This window comes from Electrona antarctica (genome assembly GCF_951216825.1).
Source record: "Electrona antarctica genome assembly, chromosome: 4".
Classification (NCBI taxonomy): domain Eukaryota; kingdom Metazoa; phylum Chordata; class Actinopteri; order Myctophiformes; family Myctophidae; genus Electrona; species Electrona antarctica.
Genome location: NC_136809.1, coordinates 31220306 through 31239367, shown reverse-complemented (window position 1 = coordinate 31239367; position 19062 = coordinate 31220306). Strand labels below are relative to the sequence as shown.

The 19062-nt window shown below is 44.1% G+C and overlaps 1 protein-coding gene across 1 annotated transcript in view; it reads left to right on the top strand.

Annotated features, from left to right (window-relative positions):
- The window catches only part of pkd1a (polycystic kidney disease 1a), a 127828-nt gene that overhangs the window by 16782 nt on the left and 91984 nt on the right, over window positions 1–19062 (top strand). The window contains exons 2-5 of the mRNA XM_079499381.1: window positions 10952–11023; window positions 14220–14288; window positions 16962–17033; window positions 18434–18597. Of these exons, the coding sequence (XP_079355507.1) occupies window positions 10952–11023; window positions 14220–14288; window positions 16962–17033; window positions 18434–18597 (377 nt within the window). The remainder of the gene's footprint in view (window positions 1–10951; window positions 11024–14219; window positions 14289–16961; window positions 17034–18433; window positions 18598–19062) is intronic.

Sequence of the window (19062 nt, the reverse complement as noted above, 5' to 3'; positions counted from 1 at the left end):
AGTCTAGCCTGGCTCCAGCCCTGAAGTCTAGCCTGGCTCCAGCCCTGAATCACTGCCATTAAAAAAATATGTCCTGGGGATTCAGGTCTGGTGACTCTGCCTACGGCGGCGTCCGTCTCGATAAAAAATATGATCGCAGCAGCTGATTGGCCATCAGCCCCGTCACTCGACAGTGTCAAACAACAAACATGGCTGCCCCCACTGCGGTGACACGCGACCGCATCAATCTGGCTATTAAATCGACCTATGACAAATAGTTTCTTTACAGAAACGTTTTATAAACATCATCATCCAACATATTTTACCGCTTTTGTTTACATGCTAGTAGCACTCGTAGACTGTGTTTTTTTGGTTAGCAACCGGGTTAGCCATAGCCACATGATTGACAACAACATCATCTGCTTTCCTACTATTCTGATTGGTTGGTATGAACCAATCGCCGAAGACGCTTTGACAACGCTTTGACAACGCCCATTCCAGAAACCTTTTAAAATAGTTAAACTAGCCGATCTCCATCGAGACATTGTGAGTGTGTAGATCGGCTATTTGAACTATTTTAAAAGGTTTTTTAAATAGTAAAAAATGACAAATTAGTTTAGGGATAAGGGTTGGGGTGGCGAAAGATATAGCCCTGAGTGTCAGGCTAGAGGGAGTCACTTTAGTGGACGAATTGCTGTTAAAAAACAAACAAAAAAACATGGGGTAAGGTCCTATTGTTTCGACCACAGGTCGCATTTACTATGGAATCGTGCATTTCCCGTGTGGTGGTTGGTTGGTCACCCCAGGCAAGCCCCATGGTGCCCAGTGACATCATATGACATCAGGGATGGAGATGTGGAGACCCTGATGTCATAGGAAATGTGACCTGCTGTTGCAGTTAAGCCCATATATGGAGATCCCTGATGTCATCAATATTGGCCAGCAAGTCTACATCTGACCTCAAACCTCAAACCCTTAGATCTCCATATGGATATATGTCATCACCTGTTCTGACATTCCATATTATGTTGATCCTCCCCACCCATCCTTCCTCTTCTTTTTTTGAGTGGTGTAAACCACTCCTACAACTGGCTTTTTGAGTGGTGTAAACCACTCCTACAACTGGCTTTGTTAGTCTGTGCAGAAAAAAGGAGCATGGTTGCTATGTTCACCCTGTTCACCCGGGTGTGATTTCATTACGTCAGACATGATTTCATTACGTCAGACAGGCTATATAAGACCTTACACCACTCAGTTCACACGGGTGTGATTTTTAGTTTACGTGTCTGTCCGTACCAAAAAAAATGAGCATGGTTGCTATGGTCACCCAGTTCACACGGGTGTGATTTCATTACGTCAGACATTACGTCAGACCACAGCTGATCTGTCTATATAAGACCTTACACCACTCAGTTCACACGGGTGTGATTCTTTTGTTATATTTTGTTTTTATTTTCAATTTTTCACAAAATACACATACACCACCCGTCCACAACCCTCCCCCTTCCCACATACAAACCCACATACATAGAAGACAGCACAGTTAAAGCATAATAGGAGGTCAAGAAGACACCCTGCAGTAGTCCTGACAGACCTATATGCGGATGACATCAGCCTGCTCTCCAACCACATGTGGAGCAAGCACAGGAGCTCTTGAGCAGAGTGGAGTCTGAGTGTGCCAAGGTTGGCCTTTGGATGAATGCCAAGAAAACTGAGGTGATCACCTATAACATCCAAACGGAACATCCACCTCTCACAACAACAGGAGGCACTACTCTGAAGGAAGTCAATGACTTCAAGTACTTGGGCTCATGGGTCAACTCAACAGAGCAAGATCTAAAAGTGAGGAAGGCACTTGCATGGAGGGCCCTGAATGGCATGGCCAGTGTATGGAACTCCAACCTCCCCCGACAAATCAAACTCAGCTTCTTCTACGCTACGGTACACATGGGCACCGGTCACAAGGACGTCCCATACTAACATATGTGGATGTACTCAAGAAAGATGCAGGAGCGCAAAGCACCAACGAGCTGGCCGGATGTATGGAGAACCGAGATGACTGGAAGTGACGATGGAAGGCTCGTCTGAGGACGACCTATAGAGAGAGATAATAACAATAACAATAATGAAAATAAAATACAAAAAACATGGAAAAAACTAAACTAAAAATAAAACTAAACAAGAGACAAATCTACTATACAGAAATTAAGTTGTTTCTGGAAGCAATAGATCTAGACCGAGATAGCTGAAAATAACTAACCTATAACATTTCTGATACAGGTAAGAACACATTTTCCATATAATTCAAATAAGGTTGCCAAATCTTCAAAAATGTTTCAAACCCTTTCGAATTTCTCAAAAGAAAAGTAATCTTCTCAAGAGGAACACAACTGTTCATTTCTGAGAACCATCTTGCAATAGGTGGGGGGGAGTCAGACTTCCATGTTATTGCAATACATTTCCTAGCAATCCCGAGTGCAACTTCTATTCTAATTTTGTGTCTTCTTAGATTTGCACTGATGGCCCAGGCGGTGGCGTAACCGTCTGGGCACCCGACTGGTAATCCAGTCGCAGTGTGCCACGGGTTCGACTCCCGAGCCCGACACGGCCTTTACTGCATGTCTTCCCCCATCTCTCTCCCGTTTCCTGTCAGCCTACTGTCTGTCCCTTCAAAAACCAATAAAAGGCGTAAGCCGCAAAAAAATATCTTAAAAAAAAAGAAAAAGATTTGCACTGATTGCAGTGAAGTTTCCTAAGAGGCAAAGTTCCATCCTTCCTCTTCGATGTCTCCCTTTTGACTTATATTATTAGTGCAGCCGCGTCCGGCAGCCGTGAAAAATGGAGTTCTCAATAGGCCCCGAAAATTAAGGACCTGCCGGGCCCAGGTAGGGCCCCCGCGGGTCCCCGCTACCACCCTTAGATCTCCATATACTGTATGGAGCTGACCTGTTCTGACATTCCATATGTTGTTCTGACCTCATCAAACCCTGTACACTCAAGACATGCTCCTTATATGGCCAGTACAGAATTCATTCCATGTTGATCTGACCCCCCCATGCCAAAGCGCCAGTGCTCGCCCAGCAGTCTGCCGTCAACGAGGCACATGCATGCACGCCACCTGGCCCTTTAGGGCGAGGTCACTTCTCGCCCTCTAACGCAGTGGTTCCCAAACTGTGGTGCGTGCACCCCTTGTGGTGCGCGAGCCTTCTAGGGCAGGGGTTCTCAACCCGTGGGTCGCGACCCCTCGGGGGGTCGCCAAATTATTTTAGGGGGTCCCCAAATTATTTTCAAAAAATAAAAAATAATAAAAAAAAAAATATATATCACGATTTTTCAAAAATAGCAGACCTACAAGCTCGTAGCGCGCCACTCGGTGGCGCGCTACGAGCTTGTAGATCTGCTATTTTTCAATAGCTAAATTATAACATAATGCTTAAAACACCAAAAGGGGTTCCCGCCCAAAATGGTTTAAGGTTATTGTAGCAGTCAATTTATATTGGGGGTCGGGAGGGGGCGGGGCGGGGGTCCCGAGACATTGCCAAAGCATTTCCGGGGGTCCCCGGCCAAAAACGTTGAGAACCCCTGTTCTAGGGGATGCGCGGCATGAAAAGTCTAATGGTGGTGCTATGGTTTTATTTTAAATATATTAACATATTATGCCAATATATGGCAAGTAATGCCGAATATAGCCAATGCTGCATATATTATGCCATATTCAGGTTCATATATGTGCATATATGTGGATAAAAAGGAAATATACCGGTATGTCTCTATATAGCTTATGCAATTTATGTGGGGGGGGTGCATCAGCTAGGTCGGGAGGTAACAGGGGGTGCATGGCCAAAAAGGTTTGGGAACCGATGCTAACTGATTATTTGAAATAATGTAAACAACGCTCTGTCTTTCTTCTCTCTTGCTCTCTCTCTCTCTCTCTCTCTCTCTCTCTCTCTCTCTCTCTCTCTCTCTCTCTCTCTCTCAGTCTTTTCATTTGTATTCTGTTCAGTTCAGTCCAATTCAAGAAGCTAGACATACGTTTACATTCACCAAGGCAAACTGTAAGCTAACTGTAATATAGCAATCATGCATGTCCCTGTCTCTCTCCCTTCCCTACTCTCTCCCTTTTTCTCTCTCTCTCTCTCTCTCTCTCTCTCTCTCTATTTACAAGCTCACGTCGTGTCACAATGCGATGCGTTGGGAGCTTGTAGTGTAGATCTGCTACTTTCGTTGTCCTAATACAGCTGGCGTTCCACAAGGAAGCATACTAGGGCCTCTACTGTTCCTAATATATGTAAACGACATGACTTCAGCCTGTGACTGCAACTTGTTCCTGTTCGCAGATGACTCAGCACTGCTGGTCTCGGACAGGGACAAACTGCAGGTTGAAAATGCCCTCAGCTCTGAACTCGGTAGAATCTGCACCTGGCTCGCTGATAACAAACTATCTTTACACCTGGGAAAAACTGAATCCATTCTCTTTGGCTCTAGTAGTAATCTCAGCAAGGCAAATGGCTTCTTGGTTAGAGTGGGTGACAATGTTATCACACGCAAAGATGAAATTACCTACCTAGGTTCCATCCTGGAGGCTAATCTTTCCGGTGATAAAATGGCCACCAACGTAATCAAAAAAGTCAACCATAGAACAAGATTCCTCTACAGGATCTCCTCACTGGTCAACAAAAACACCTTGAAGACCTTAACAGGAGCCCTTGTACAGGGTTTCTTTGACTATGCATGCACCTCCTGGTACCACAGCACCTCAAAGGCCCTTAAAACCAGGCTCCAGACTTCCCAAAACAAACTGGTCAGGCTCCTACTTGATCTAGCCCCCCGAACCCACCTCACCCCTGCCCACTTCGACAGGCTGGAATGGCTTAGGGTCGACGACAGAGTACAGCAACTTGCAATGGGTCTGGTCCACAAGATTCGATACACCACCAAGATACCCATGTACCTGTCTAGATACTTCCTTAACCCTTAGAAGATGAAAGACGCCAATTGGCGTCTTCATCAGAATTCCGTAAATGATCAATGACGCCAATTGGCGTCTTCACAGTTTTTGATGAATCTAAACATATTAATATGCTCCGAAGCGCTGTTTAAATTCCTGAGCTTATATTCCAACTACATTACCCAGAAAACCCGTGTCACGTGACACACGTGTACGTGTTGCCATTGGAAGCTGGTCCCACCCCCTGTAAACAGTGGGGGCAGAGGGAGTCTTCATAGTTTTCATTGTTTTGCCTGTTTGCCGTCTCGCCCGAGCGATTTTCTAGCAGAAAAAGTTGAAAGCAGTACTATTTATTTGAGCGAGTTTTGTGGTAGTAGTATTGATCCATACGCGTCCCAGTCGCCTTCTCCAGGCGGAGTAGCCCTGGTCCAGTGCTTACAGCGAGACTCGCTGCTCCCTCCCTCCTTTTTTCATTGTCTCCCCATCGTCGTCCGATGAGCTATACCGGGAAACCATTGAAGAAGACGATCAACCCGGAATGTTTTGAGGTAATCTTATTGTAGAAAATGCCCTTCTATAGTGATCAGAAATCATAAGATGATCGCTACAAATAGATGCTTGGATAATTACTACTACTAGTCAGATCATGACGCCAGAATGACTCACCACGATGGCCCCCAGCCATTAGCCAGCACCGAAGGTGCTGGCTAATGGTGTTGGTCGGTGCATTGGTGCTGGCTAAGGGCTGGAGGGGGGGGTTGGTGTCGATCGGTTGGTTGGTGCAGTACAAATGTATCGTAGCAGGCATGCACGCATGGCAGTACAAGTATTTTATATTGTAGCGTGCCTTATAGGCGATCTGATCTTTAGAGTAATGTTCGCTCCTTTTATTTACTGTCTACAAAGACGGAGAACAAACATGCATCGTTTACTGAAGCAACGCGTGGTTATGATGACGTTGCTACAAGGATCGGAGGGGGGACGGGGAGTGAAGCTAACAGTAGCGTATTATATAAGATCTGTATGACGTTTCATTGACGTCTGAGCTTGCATGATAATTGCATTCATTGTATATTGTATACAATCATGATTGTACATTGTTTAGTGTGTCTCCGTGTGATGATGATGATGACGATGATGTCAGATAGCCTACGTCCCCCCCCCCCCCCCCCCAACTGGCTATTGGCCGGGCTGACTACAGCTAAATGTTTATTTTTATATATTTAGAACTGGCATCGGAGGAGGAGGATGATGATGATGATGATGATGATGAAGACGAAGAGTCAAGACTGCGATGGAGTTCTCCGACACTGAACCGGATGCATTCATTCATTTCAGTTGTTGTTTTTTTTTAAATTTAGCCTACACACACACACACCGTCAAGAACAACTGGAATGCAGTGGTTTGGGGACACTGGGGAGTTTGGGGACAACTGTTTTGTATGTAGGCCTATTTATTTTCTGTAATATTTATTATAATTGTATTATGTTAGTAGTCATAAAAAATAAAAGACAAGCTTTTACAATGAGTTAGACCTGTCATGGCTATTTTGTTCACTAGTCTGAGGTTTATGGTTTGACTAAGCGAGTTTCAACTGTGATTTACTCTGTAACGGTAGATGGTAAGAACCCAATTTTTTTGTTATAATACAGTATACATTCAAGTCTATATTTTGATACATATCATGGGCACAAAGTCATATCAAAACAATGTCCTTGGATGAGTTTTTTATCAAAACTGTTTCTTCACAACAGGTTTTTGAGATACATGCATGAATAGACACGGTACTGGTAAGACTATGTAAACATGGTATATATCAAAATGTGCGTTAGAATGTCTAATTTTACCCCAAAAAAGAATTGAGTTTATATGATGTTCCATTTCAGAGCTAGGGGGACTTTTAGCTGGATAGGTCAGATTGATCATGACTGACCATGCTATTTATAGATGGCAAAATATCTACAGTGGTACATGTGATAAACTTTTTATTTTATTTTAATTGAACTAGACAACTCACCCTTTAAAATGAGATATTGCATGGCTATGTACGCCCAGCAGAAAAAAAGTTATTTAGAAAATAAAACTTCAACCGGTCATAACTTTTTTTGTTGTCCTAGAAACACTACCCAGTGTAAATGCAGGCTCTTTTAAATGGCTTCCAACACCACAACTAAACATTTTATCAACTCAGTTCATTTTTTTCCTGGAAGCAGACAAGCCAAGCTTTCTCTGAAGGTCTTTCGTTGTCACACATTCACAACAGAGAATTTTCAATAAATCATTCAAAAACGCCATTCTGCCATAGAGAAGTCTAAAAACTATATAGAAATCCATGAAACTCTCAAAGAGTTAATGTTAACGAAGTCCACACCCACAACACCAGAGGGAGTGCAACGAACCATGTACAACCCAGATTCGGCACAAACAAGGGACTAAATTCTTTTCGCTCCTATGCCACCAAAATGTGGAACGCCCTACCAACTGTCATTAAGACATGCGAATCCCTTGACTCCTTCAAAACCGCTCTCAAAGGGCACCTACGGATGGCTGCAATTCGAAACTGGCCCCCGTAAAATCTGAATCCCCCCCCCCCGCCCCCCCCTTTTTTCCCCTCACTGTATATATTTCTTTTTCCCTTTTTACCTCCTTTTTGATGAATTCTTTTTTGATGAATTCCTGTTCTGTCTATAGAAGTGTCTATTTGTACGTCTCTAAATGTTTTGATGATTTGAACATGGTGGACCCTGTTGGAAACAAGTGTAATGCTTAATTGGGTCGTCCACTCACAGTTAACAGCCTTTGTATTGAGTTTGTGCTTGAAATGTACTGTAATTCTGCAAACTGTTAATAAATTCTTCAATCAATCAATCAATCAATCTAAGAAGAACTAAGCTGCCTCAGTTGTATACCCATCTCAAATGTAGTAATAACAAATTACATTATTAAAAACACACCACTTGCATTGTGCGATGCATGTTCTACATTAGTATTACTAAAATCGTGATTAAGAGATAATTCTATGATCTTGGTATTTATTTCTTTGTGCAGTTTACTAGCCATGTGCACCTGAAGCAACAGTACCATCCATGAATGATTATGTATTTATCAGTCGAAAAAATGACCATGCCATGAATGTTCAAGTCTTAAGAAGATATTAGCAATTTCCAGGTCTGGATAAGTATGGGAAAAAAGAGCGTAGAAGAAGTGTTGTGTTTCCAGACTATTGACTTGTAACTTGTAACTTTAACCAAATCCACACATCCCCCACAAAAACAGAAAGAATATATGACATATTATGAATTGCATATACATAGCATCACAAATAACATTATGACAAATATTTGTCTGAACATTTATTAGTTATGCAGTGTAGTTATTAGAAAAGTGTACGTAAATGTTCTTCATAAGGAAACCATAATGGCTTGGCTGCATTCATCATCATGTCCATGGACACAGTTAATACAGGAGGCTTCACAGACAGCGCAAACATGCCATATTTTTTATTGACTCTTTTCTGGTTCTTATTTAGAAAATACATTAATGGAGATGGAGAACGACGTATTGTTTTTTCAATCCATTAAGGGGAAATTATGAGTATAGGACCGTTTCAGTTAGTTTACTGATTTTTTTTTTACAAAACAAATGATATAGTCAATCTACAATATATGTCCCATTGTGACGTGTTGTGAGCTTGCATTATGAGCTACAGTACATAGATACAATCTTCTTGAAATTATTTTCCAACATATTAGAATAACCTATACAGACAGAACGGAAGATAAATTAGCGGTTGGATTTTAAAGCATTTAGTTACATAAGCATCTAGGTATTTGTACTCGAATGTCAAATAAATTGTAAAAACTCTACAGAGAATTCCAGAAATCTGAGTCTGGAAAAGTATGGAATATTAAAATGGAAAATGTGTAGAAACCCTGCATGATTATTATATACTTTCCTTTTTTGATACAATACAGAAAAAGATAAGAATTGATTGCGCCGATCGTCCCCTCTTAACAACAACAGACACGGCTAGTGTGAGAGAGGAGGGGGAAGCCACAGACACGGCTAGTGTGAGAGCGGAGGGGGAAGCTACAGACACGGCTAGTGTGAGAGAGGAGGGGGAAGCTACAGTACAGACACGGCTAGTGTGAGAGAGGAGGGGGAAGCTACAGTACAGACACGGCTAGTGTGAGAGCGGAGGGGGAAGCTACAGACACGGCTAGTGTGAGAGAGGAGGGGGAAGCTACAGTACAGACACGGCTAGTGTGAGAGAGGAGGGGGAAGCTACAGTACAGACACGGCTAGTGTGAGAGCGGAGGGGGAAGCTACAGACACGGCTAGTGTGAGAGAGGAGGGGGAAGCTACAGTACAGACACGGCTAGTGTGAGAGAGGAGGGGGAAGCTACAGACACGGCTAGTGTGAGAGCGGAGGGGGAAGCTACAGACACGGCTAGTGTGAGAGCGGAGGGGGAAGCTACAGACACGGCTAGTGTGAGAGCGGAGGGGGAAGCTACAGACACGGCTAGTGTGAGAGAGGAGGGGGAAGCTACAGACACGGCTAGTGTGAGAGAGGAGGGGGAAGCTACAGACACGGCTAGTGTGAGAGAGGAGGGGGAAGCTACAGACACGGCTAGTGTGAGAGAGGAGGGGGAAGCTACAGACACGGCTAGTGTGAGAGAGGAGGGGGAAGCTACAGACACGGCTAGTGTGAGAGAGGAGGGGGAAGCTACAGACACGGCTAGTGTGAGAGAGGAGGGGGAAGCTACAGACACGGCTAGTGTGAGAGAGGAGGGGGAAGCTACAGACACGGCTAGTGTGAGAGAGGAGGGGGAAGCTACAGACACGGCTAGTGTGAGAGCGGAGGGGGTAGCTACAGACACGGCTAGTGTGAGAGAGGAGGGGGAAGCTACAGACACGGCTAGTGTGAGAGAGGAGGGGGAAGCCACAGACACGGCTAGTGTGAGAGCGGAGGGGGAAGCTACAGACACGGCTAGTGTGAGAGAGGAGGGGGAAGCTACAGACACGGCTAGTGTGAGAGAGGAGGGGGAAGCTACAGACACGGCTAGTGTGAGAGAGGAGGGGGAAGCTACAGACACGGCTAGTGTGAGAGCGGAGGGGGAAGCTACAGACACGGCTAGTGTGAGAGAGGAGGGGGAAGCTACAGACACGGCTAGTGTGAGAGCGGAGGGGGAAGCTACAGACACGGCTAGTGTGAGAGAGGAGGGGGAAGCTACAGACACGGCTAGTGTGAGAGCGGAGGGGGAAGCTACAGACACGGCTAGTGTGAGAGCGGAGGGGGAAGCTACAGACACGGCTAGTGTGAGAGAGGAGGGGGAAGCCACAGACACGGCTAGTGTGAGAGCAGAAGTGGGGAAGACACTTCACACTTGTGTGAAGTGAGGGGCGCCCAGTTGGCTCTCACATGATGTCACACAGTGACAGGGGGCATGCTGATTTTTGGGGGGCCTGCTTTTTGGGGGTTTCCCTTGAATAAGACAAACATTGAAAGTCCATAGACTTAGCTGCCACATGACATCTGAAAGCCAGACATAGACCCTTAAAAAAAGGCCAACCTAAAAGTATTCGGTACCCTACAGCTTTTCTAGAAATTTACTCGAGTTTCACAAGAGAAATCCACTGTAATAATTCATACAATTATCATACAAACAAAGTAGGTACAGTAGCTACAGTAGGCTTAGGCCTACTTCATATTATTACATTAGCTGCCAAAACAAAGCACTACATTGTACATTGTATTGAAATAAAGGTTCTCATTTATTCCACGTGTGCAATTGTGCAATTATTTGATTTATACTGTAAAGACTACAAATAAAACAAAATAAAAGTAAGTGTAATCTGGGAGTGTTTAGTATGTTCAATTATGCTTCTAAATGTGTGTGTGTGTGTGTGTGTGTGTGTGTGTGTGTGTGTGTGTGTGTGTGTGTGTGTGTGTGTGTGTGTGTGTGTGTGTGTGTGTGTGTGTGTGTGTGTGTGTGTGTGTGTGTGTGTGGTTTCCTCTGCAGAGATCTGTCAAGAAACCACATCTCTTCTCTGGATACCAGCCTGCTTGACCGCCTCAATGGCCTGCGCGAGTTGTGAGTATACACTATGTGTGTGTGTGTGTGTGTGTGTGTGTGTGTGTGTGTGTGTGTGTGTGTGTGTGTGTGTGTGTGTGTGTTGTTTATTGTTGTTTATTGAATGGATCCCCATTAGCTGACGCCCCGGGGCGACAGCTAATCTTCCTGCAGGGGTCCATATAAAATACATACAAAAAGTACATAAATACATAATTACAAATACATTCAACAAGATTAAATACATGAAAATACATAATTACAATTTATTCTATCAAATTAAATGCAACATAATAAGAATAACATTAAGGTCATGTGGCCAGCTGTAACAAGTGTTCCTTTAAAGCATATTTGAAAGATAATTGACTTTGTGTTATATTAATATGAGGTGGTAACATGTTCCAAAATGATATTGATCGATACATAACTGTTTGTTTAAGGAGGTTCGTTTTTGGAGCAGGGAGTGTTAAATGACCGAGGCTGGCAATTCTGGTGTTATGATTATGTCTGTCACTTGATTTTAATAACTGTTTGAGGAAGTAATCTGGTGTTTGATTAGAAATTATGTTTCTGACAAACATGAGGACACTGCAATGGAGTTTGTTTTTAACAGATAACCAGGACAGGCGTTTATGCATATATTCAATATTTGTACGAGTAGAACAATGAAGTGCCAGTCTAGCAGCTCGGTTCTGAACAAGTTGTAGTTTGTTCAGGTCTGCTTGAGTCGCAGCTGACCATACAACCGGACAATAATAAAGGTGACAAAACACCAATGACTGCAACACTTGACCCATGACTGAGGATGTCAAGTATGAGGAGCACTTCCTGACCATGGCTATACCTCTACCCATTTTAGTTACAATGCCATCAATATGGTCCGACCATGATAATTCACTGTCCAGTAAAACTCCAAGTAGTTTAGTTTTCTTAACCTGTTCTATAGGTATACCTGACATTGATAAGCATATGCCTGGTGCCAAAAACAATACTTTTTGTTTTGGCAACATTCAGTGCTAGTTTGTTATTTTCCACCCAGTTAGATACCCTCTCAAGATCCAGATTTAAATTACTCACTAACTCATTTAATGACGGGGCAGTACTATACAGAGTTGTGTCATCAGCATACATTACCATATTGGTGTTCATAGCAACACAAGGGAGATCATTTGTAAAAAAAATAAAAATAAAAGTAAAGGACCCAAACAGCTCCTTGAGGAACCCCACAATTATTGTCTCCACCAGGCCGAAGGCATGGTGAGAGAGTATGTTTTGCACTCCGTCCGTGTGTGTGTGTGTGTGTCCGTCCGTGTGTGTGAAACGTTGCATGCACACTCCCTAGAGGCCAAGGACAAACCTTTGACCTGCATTTTCCGCATCTGCCTTTTATAGCGCCACCAGGAGGCCGACTTTTGTAAAACACATTTTTGGATATTACTCCTCCAGATTCTGTCCAAAAATCTCACAAATCGTTACACAGTATCTCTATGGTCATGTGCTCAAGTCGGATCTGTCCGATATTTCATATTCCACCCTAATTGGCTATAATTGCCTTTCACAGTTTGCAAGATTGCCCCGTTTTGAACAAAAGCCTCAAATCATGAACACAGCATGCAATTTACGTGAAATCTTTCACACATTTTCTTACTAGGCTGAGGAATATATCCCACCCTTTTCACATTGGCCTGTTATAGCGCCACCAACAGGTTGATTTTTGCAAAACAGGTTGATTGGAACAAAATGCCTCAAATCATCCAATTGCCATACAAGGCAAACATGTTTATATTACTACTAAACATTTTGCCAAACATCTCACACAGTCCTATCCTCCTGGTGGAGACCTGTGCCCAGAAGGGCACTTTTTCTAGTTATACTTGCATTCGGATAGGCTACCATTAAAAAACACTCTCTGTGATCTCTCCGATAAGTAGCTCACCATGTGTGTGTGTGTGTGTGTGTGTGTGTGTGTGTGTGTGTGTGTGTGTGTGTGTGTGTGTGTGTGTGTGTCTGTCTGTCTGTCTGTCTGTCTGTCTGTCTGTCTGTCTGTCTGTCTGTCTGTCTGTCTGTCTGTCTGTCTGTCTGTCTGTCTGTCTGTCTGTCTGTCTGTCTGTCTGTCTGTCTGTCTGTCTGTCTGTCTGTCTGTCTGTCTGTCTGTCTGTCTGTCTGTCTGTCTGTCTGTCTGTCTGTCTGTCTGTCTGTCTGTCTGTCTGTCTGTCTGTCTGTCTGTCTGTCTGTCTGTCTGTCTGTCTGTCTGTCTGTCTGTCTGTCTGTCTGTCTGTCTGTCTGTCTGTCTGTCTGTCTGTCTGTCTGTCTGTCTGTCTGTCTGTCTGTCTGTCTGTCTGTCTGTCTGTCTGTCTGTCTGTCTGTCTGTCTGTCTGTCTGTCTGTCTGTCTGTCTGTCTGTCTGTCTGTCTGTCTGTCTGTCTGTCTGTCTGTCTGTCTGTCTGTCTGTCTGTCTGTCTGTCTGTCTGTCTGTCTGTCTGTCTGTCTGTCTGTCTGTCTGTCTGTCTGTCTGTCTGTCTGTCTGTCTGTCTGTCTGTCTGTCTGTCTGTCTGTCTGTCTGTCTGTCTGTCTGTCTGTCTGTCTGTCTGTCTGTCTGTCTGTCTGTCTGTCTGTCTGTCTGTCTGTCTGTCTGTCTGTCTGTCTGTCTGTCTGTCTGTCTGTCTGTCTGTCTGTCTGTCTGTCTGTCTGTCTGTCTGTCTGTCTGTCTGTCTGTCTGTCTGTCTGTCTGTCTGTCTGTCTGTCTGTCTGTCTGTCTGTCTGTCTGTCTGTCTGTCTGTCTGTCTGTCTGTCTGTCTGTCTGTCTGTCTGTCTGTCTGTCTGTCTGTCTGTCTGTCTGTCTGTCTGTCTGTCTGTCTGTCTGTCTGTCTGTCTGTCTGTCTGTCTGTCTGTCTGTCTGTCTGTCTGTCTGTCTGTCTGTCTGTCTGTCTGTCTGTCTGTCTGTCTGTCTGTCTGTCTGTCTGTCTGTCTGTCTGTCTGTCTGTCTGTCTGTCTGTCTGTCTGTCTGTCTGTCTGTCTGTCTGTCTGTCTGTCTGTCTGTCTGTCTGTCTGTCTGTCTGTCTGTCTGTCTGTCTGTCTGTCTGTCTGTCTGTCTGTCTGTCTGTCTGTCTGTCTGTCTGTCTGTCTGTCTGTCTGTCTGTCTGTCTGTCTGTCTGTCTGTCTGTCTGTCTGTCTGAACCTGTCTAGATATCTATTAATCTGATGTCAATTGATTTCAGATATCTGCAGGGGAACAGGATCAATGTTCTGCCCAGAGGGGTGTTCTGTTGTGGACCACTATCCATCCTGTAAGTACATCAGAACCAGCACATGGGGCAGAGGAGAGGAGAACAGGAAAGATGTGAGAGCAGATGAGAGCAGATGATATGAGGGGAAAGGAGGTGCAGGGAAGTGAAGGGAAAACAGGAGAAATAGCGTTCTAGTTTAGTCTAGATTAAAGTGAGCATAAATCCCAGGAGTACACCACTGATTACACTGCAGAACACACACACACACACACACACACACACACACACACACACACACACACACACACACACACACACACACACACACACACACACACACACACACACACACACACACACACACACACCAATCACAGGGCTATTAAGTTCAATTACAGTTTACTGCTTGCTCCAGGCTCCCACTGTTCCGCTGATGTTGACCCCCTCTATACCTTCCTCCCTCCATCTCCTCTCTGTTACTCCATCCAATACCTTCTCCCTCTCTGTGTGGGTGTTTTGCACATGTATACATGTAGAGAGAGAGAGAGAGAGAGAGAGAGAGAGAGAGAGAGAGAGAGAGAGAGAGAGAGAGAGAGAGAGAGAGAGAGAGAGAGTGTGTGTGTGTGTGTGTGTGTGTGTGTGTGTGTGTGTGTGTGTGTGTGTGTGTGTGTGTGTGTGTGTGTGTGTGTGTGTGTGTGTGTGTGTGTGTGTGTGTGTGTGTGTGTGTGTGTGTGTGTGTGTGTGTGTGTACGTTGCGTGCGTGCGTGCGTATGTGATGAGAGAGGACTCTGGAGTAGTGGTTTCCATCAGCTCTTTCCAAACCCACCACACAACGGCCCCATTATGTAGCCTACTGGATAGACCAGAGAAGGAGAGAATTCAACTGTAGGAGTTTGTGTGTGTGTGTGTGTGGGGGGGGGGGGGGGGGGGGGTGGAAACAAAGCACAAGCAAGGAAAGAGACGGGAGTAACAGAAGGGTTTGAGGTGGAAATGTCTGATCGTTGCTGTCCACCAGAAACCTTGTATCTCATTACGGGTATTTAAATGGGTTTTTCTATTTACAGTAATGCAAAGTAAAGTATGACAAAGTAATACTTTGTCATACTATAGTACTACGAAAGTAGCAAAAATAGCCAATCTGCAACGATAAGTGAAAGTAATTAACAAGAGCCTAAATATTAACTACAGTAAATTGAACCCATTGGAACACACTTTTTTGTTCGTTTTTTTTATTAGAAAAAGTTACCGTTTTGGACATACAAGGTTTGCAAACGACAGCAACGTGATGCTTTTGGCTGCGTGGTGCGGTTCCCATCATCCTCTGCTCACTCAGCCAGTCAGCTATTTGTTTTGTGATGTTTTCCTTCAGCCTTTTAATTGTAAAGTTTGTTCTTTTTCTTTTCTTTTTTTCTGATAGTGTCTTGTATTGGTTCTGGAAAATGACGAGTGCATCTCTTGAATCAGTTGCATTAGTAATGAAAAACACATTTGTCCTCGTGTTAGATGTTAAAGTTTAATGGTCATGTGAACAGAAGGCATATTTCGGACGACCAAAATGTTCGATATTAAAACTTTTCTCTTTTATCGGACGTGTGCGGCGTCTTCCTTTTATTTTTGATGTTGCCCGCTTTATTCAACAGCCCACAACCAAAGAACTGACAATCACGGCCACAAAATGTTTTCTCCGGGTGAAAGAAAAGACAAGCGTCTGTCCGAACACACATAGTTTTCCTACATCCGGTTCACATCTCGGGTTCCGAGAAAAACACTGAAAAACACTGGCGGTTTTGGAAGTATTAATGAATTAATACCTGGCAGTGAGTGTGTTAAGAAGTTAAATAAAATGCCTTATCTTCCCCAAAACATCGATAATGGATGGTTTCCAAAATCAGGATCGGCATCAGACCCGAAAATCTGGCATTGGTTAGGCTCTATTTCGGAGCCCCTTTCTTCCAGTACGTTTAGCATTTCTCAACATGCACCAGATTAAGTCTCGAGCATGCCACCACCCTTTGACTTTCTACATCAGAACAACAGTCATACGGATGATCTAGTCTAGACATCTTGTGATGACTATACGTATACGGTCCAGGAGACACACAACAAAATCTAATTGAGAGCTGCCTGAATTAAAATTTAAAATCTTTGTTTAGTCAGACAACTCACAAATAGATTTAACCAATATTTATTATAGAATGAGAATACAAGTGTGCATATAATATTTTATCTTGGCGTTCGGCTCTGCTACATTTTTCTCCCTGTTCGGCACAATCAAACACCATCATTAAACATTAAGAGCAGGGAGATAGATATACAATAAAACCCCCCATGGGGAACATAAATAACAGAGCCCACCGGTGGTGCTGGGGTGGTGGTGGGAGCAAACATCACATAACAGCAACCAGGAACCATAAGCAGAAGGAAGGCAGGAAGAGCATGCAGTCTAGTGAGCTTAAGTTGCCTGCCCAATTGGTCAGCTGACTGCCACATCAGCGAATGCAATGTGGGTCTTGCACACACTGAATACACATAGTAATGCAGCATATTAACCCCTTGAGTATATGAATGCTCCCTTGAGCACGGCATGAACCCCCTCGAGGGGTTCATGCCGAATTAACTCCGCAAGCTACGTATCATGTATTATTTAATTTTGTTCAGCAAAGCAAAAAACACGTTATGTCTGAATATTCAGTGTGTGAAATGATTGTTGACAATTTGTTTTGTTTCTAACAGAGATCTGAGCAACAACCAAATCACCACCATAGAAGAGAGAATATGTGACAACCTGTGCAACTTAACCCAAATGTAAGTGAATGTTATCACCCCCCCCCCCCCCCCTCTCTCTCTGTTCGTTTCCCACACACTGTATCATTGTTAGCCTTGATAATTCAGCCCTTTTTTCTTTTAATTAACAGGCTCTCCTTTTGCGCGTACACCTGCATGCACTGTACAGTACACAGAAGTACAAATACAGCACATGCACGGGCGCGCGCACACACACACACACACACACACACACACACACACACACACACACACACACACACACACACACACACACACACACACACACACACACACACAAAATCAAGCATGCTTAGCAAGCATATTTCCACATCGTTCGTTCGCTTCCACACAAGCAGCATTAAGCTCTATTTCTGCATGATGTGGGTTTCAGCGAGTAGTAATTACTCCTTTCATGTGAACAGAGTGTATTCTCTGCACACTCTGTAATTGTGAAAAGTGAAGCAGAGTTTTGCAGAAATAGACCTGCAGATGAACAGTGTGCAATCACAGCCAAACTTCTATCTTCTTCCACCTTTTTCCTCTCCTCTCATGTATCTTCTCTCACTCAACCCTGGTCCCTGCATGTTCTCACCCCTCCCTCCTTCACCCTCCTGACCTCCCGTCTTCAGTCCTATCCTGCATACCTCCCACGTTTCTACTCTCAAAGACACTTACCACCCCAGCCATAAACTCTTCAAGGCCTGCAGAAACCCTCGCCCTGGTAAACGGTTTCTTAGCATCCCAAGTACCACCAATAGGACACTAAACAGCTTTTTCCCCACGGTAGTGAGACTGCTAAATAAGCAGTAGTGTACTGGCTGTACACTCTGGACACACTGGACTAAATTATCGTTGTTTTATCTTTTTATCTATTTATTAATATGAGTGTCGTTAGGTTTTTAATTAAACGTTCTTAAGGTTTTTTGCACTTTTTTGCACTCTCAACTGCTGTTGTTGTTTTAAGCTGCACTACAATATTTTTCACCCACTGTTTTACTTGTAATTCATGTGATGTGACAATAAAGTTCTATTCTATTCTATTCCCAACCTCCTTCTCTGCCCTCCTTTTCTTCTCCCTGTCTGTTTCTGCCTTCTCCCACTCTTCTCTCTACACTCATCCCTCTCCTCCTTTCCTCCCCTCCATTGCTCTCTTATTCGTTCGTTTTTCCTTCCTTCTCTACCTGCCTTCATTGTTCTCTTTTTGAGGGGCGCTATTCAGCTATTAGTGTAGATTTTCGTCTTACACAAACATTAAATTCCCATTGACAATGAATGGAGAATTTACGTCATATGTGTCTGAGCAAATCGGTATTTTAGTCGTACACAGAGATTAAATTCCGAATGAATGGAGAATTTACGTCATGTGTCTCCCCTGTCTCCTCTCTCATACCTCTCTCTCTCTCTCTGCTGTCCTACAGTGATCTGAGCAGTAACCCCTATGAGTGTGACTGTAAGTTGTTCCGGCTGGTCAGCTGGCTGCAGGAGAAAGGGGTGCGGGTTCGACGCCCGGAGTTCATGCTTTGCCACCACCCACCAGACCTCCGCCACCAGCCGCTGCTCAATGTCAGCCTGCTCACCTGTGGTATGATGAGTACTGTATATACACACACACATCTGCAGACATAGTATATTTAGGAAAATGACAGCACTCCACTATCTTCTATCTATAAATGCACCACGTCTCTGTGTGTACGTCTGTAATCCAGTAACTCGAGAACCGACTTCAAATTCGACACGCACGTTCCACACCCCCACAGGGAGTGCAGTGCCTGGTGTCGAGTCCGTCGGATAGCCGGTTGTCCAGAACCAGGGTTCTGTCCAGAACCAGGGTTCTGGACAACCTCCATCACCCAATCAGCTTGGCGGGTGCCATTCCCTTTAACAGTCACACACACATCACTTCATTTGTTTCTGTTCTAAGCATGGGAATTGCGATGGGAATTGGGGGATTAATTTGATTAATTTAGCCGCAACAGGCGAGCTGTTGCCATGTCTCATAGAAATAAGTAAATAGGTCTATAAAGAATAATCACAAAAGAAGCGCCAG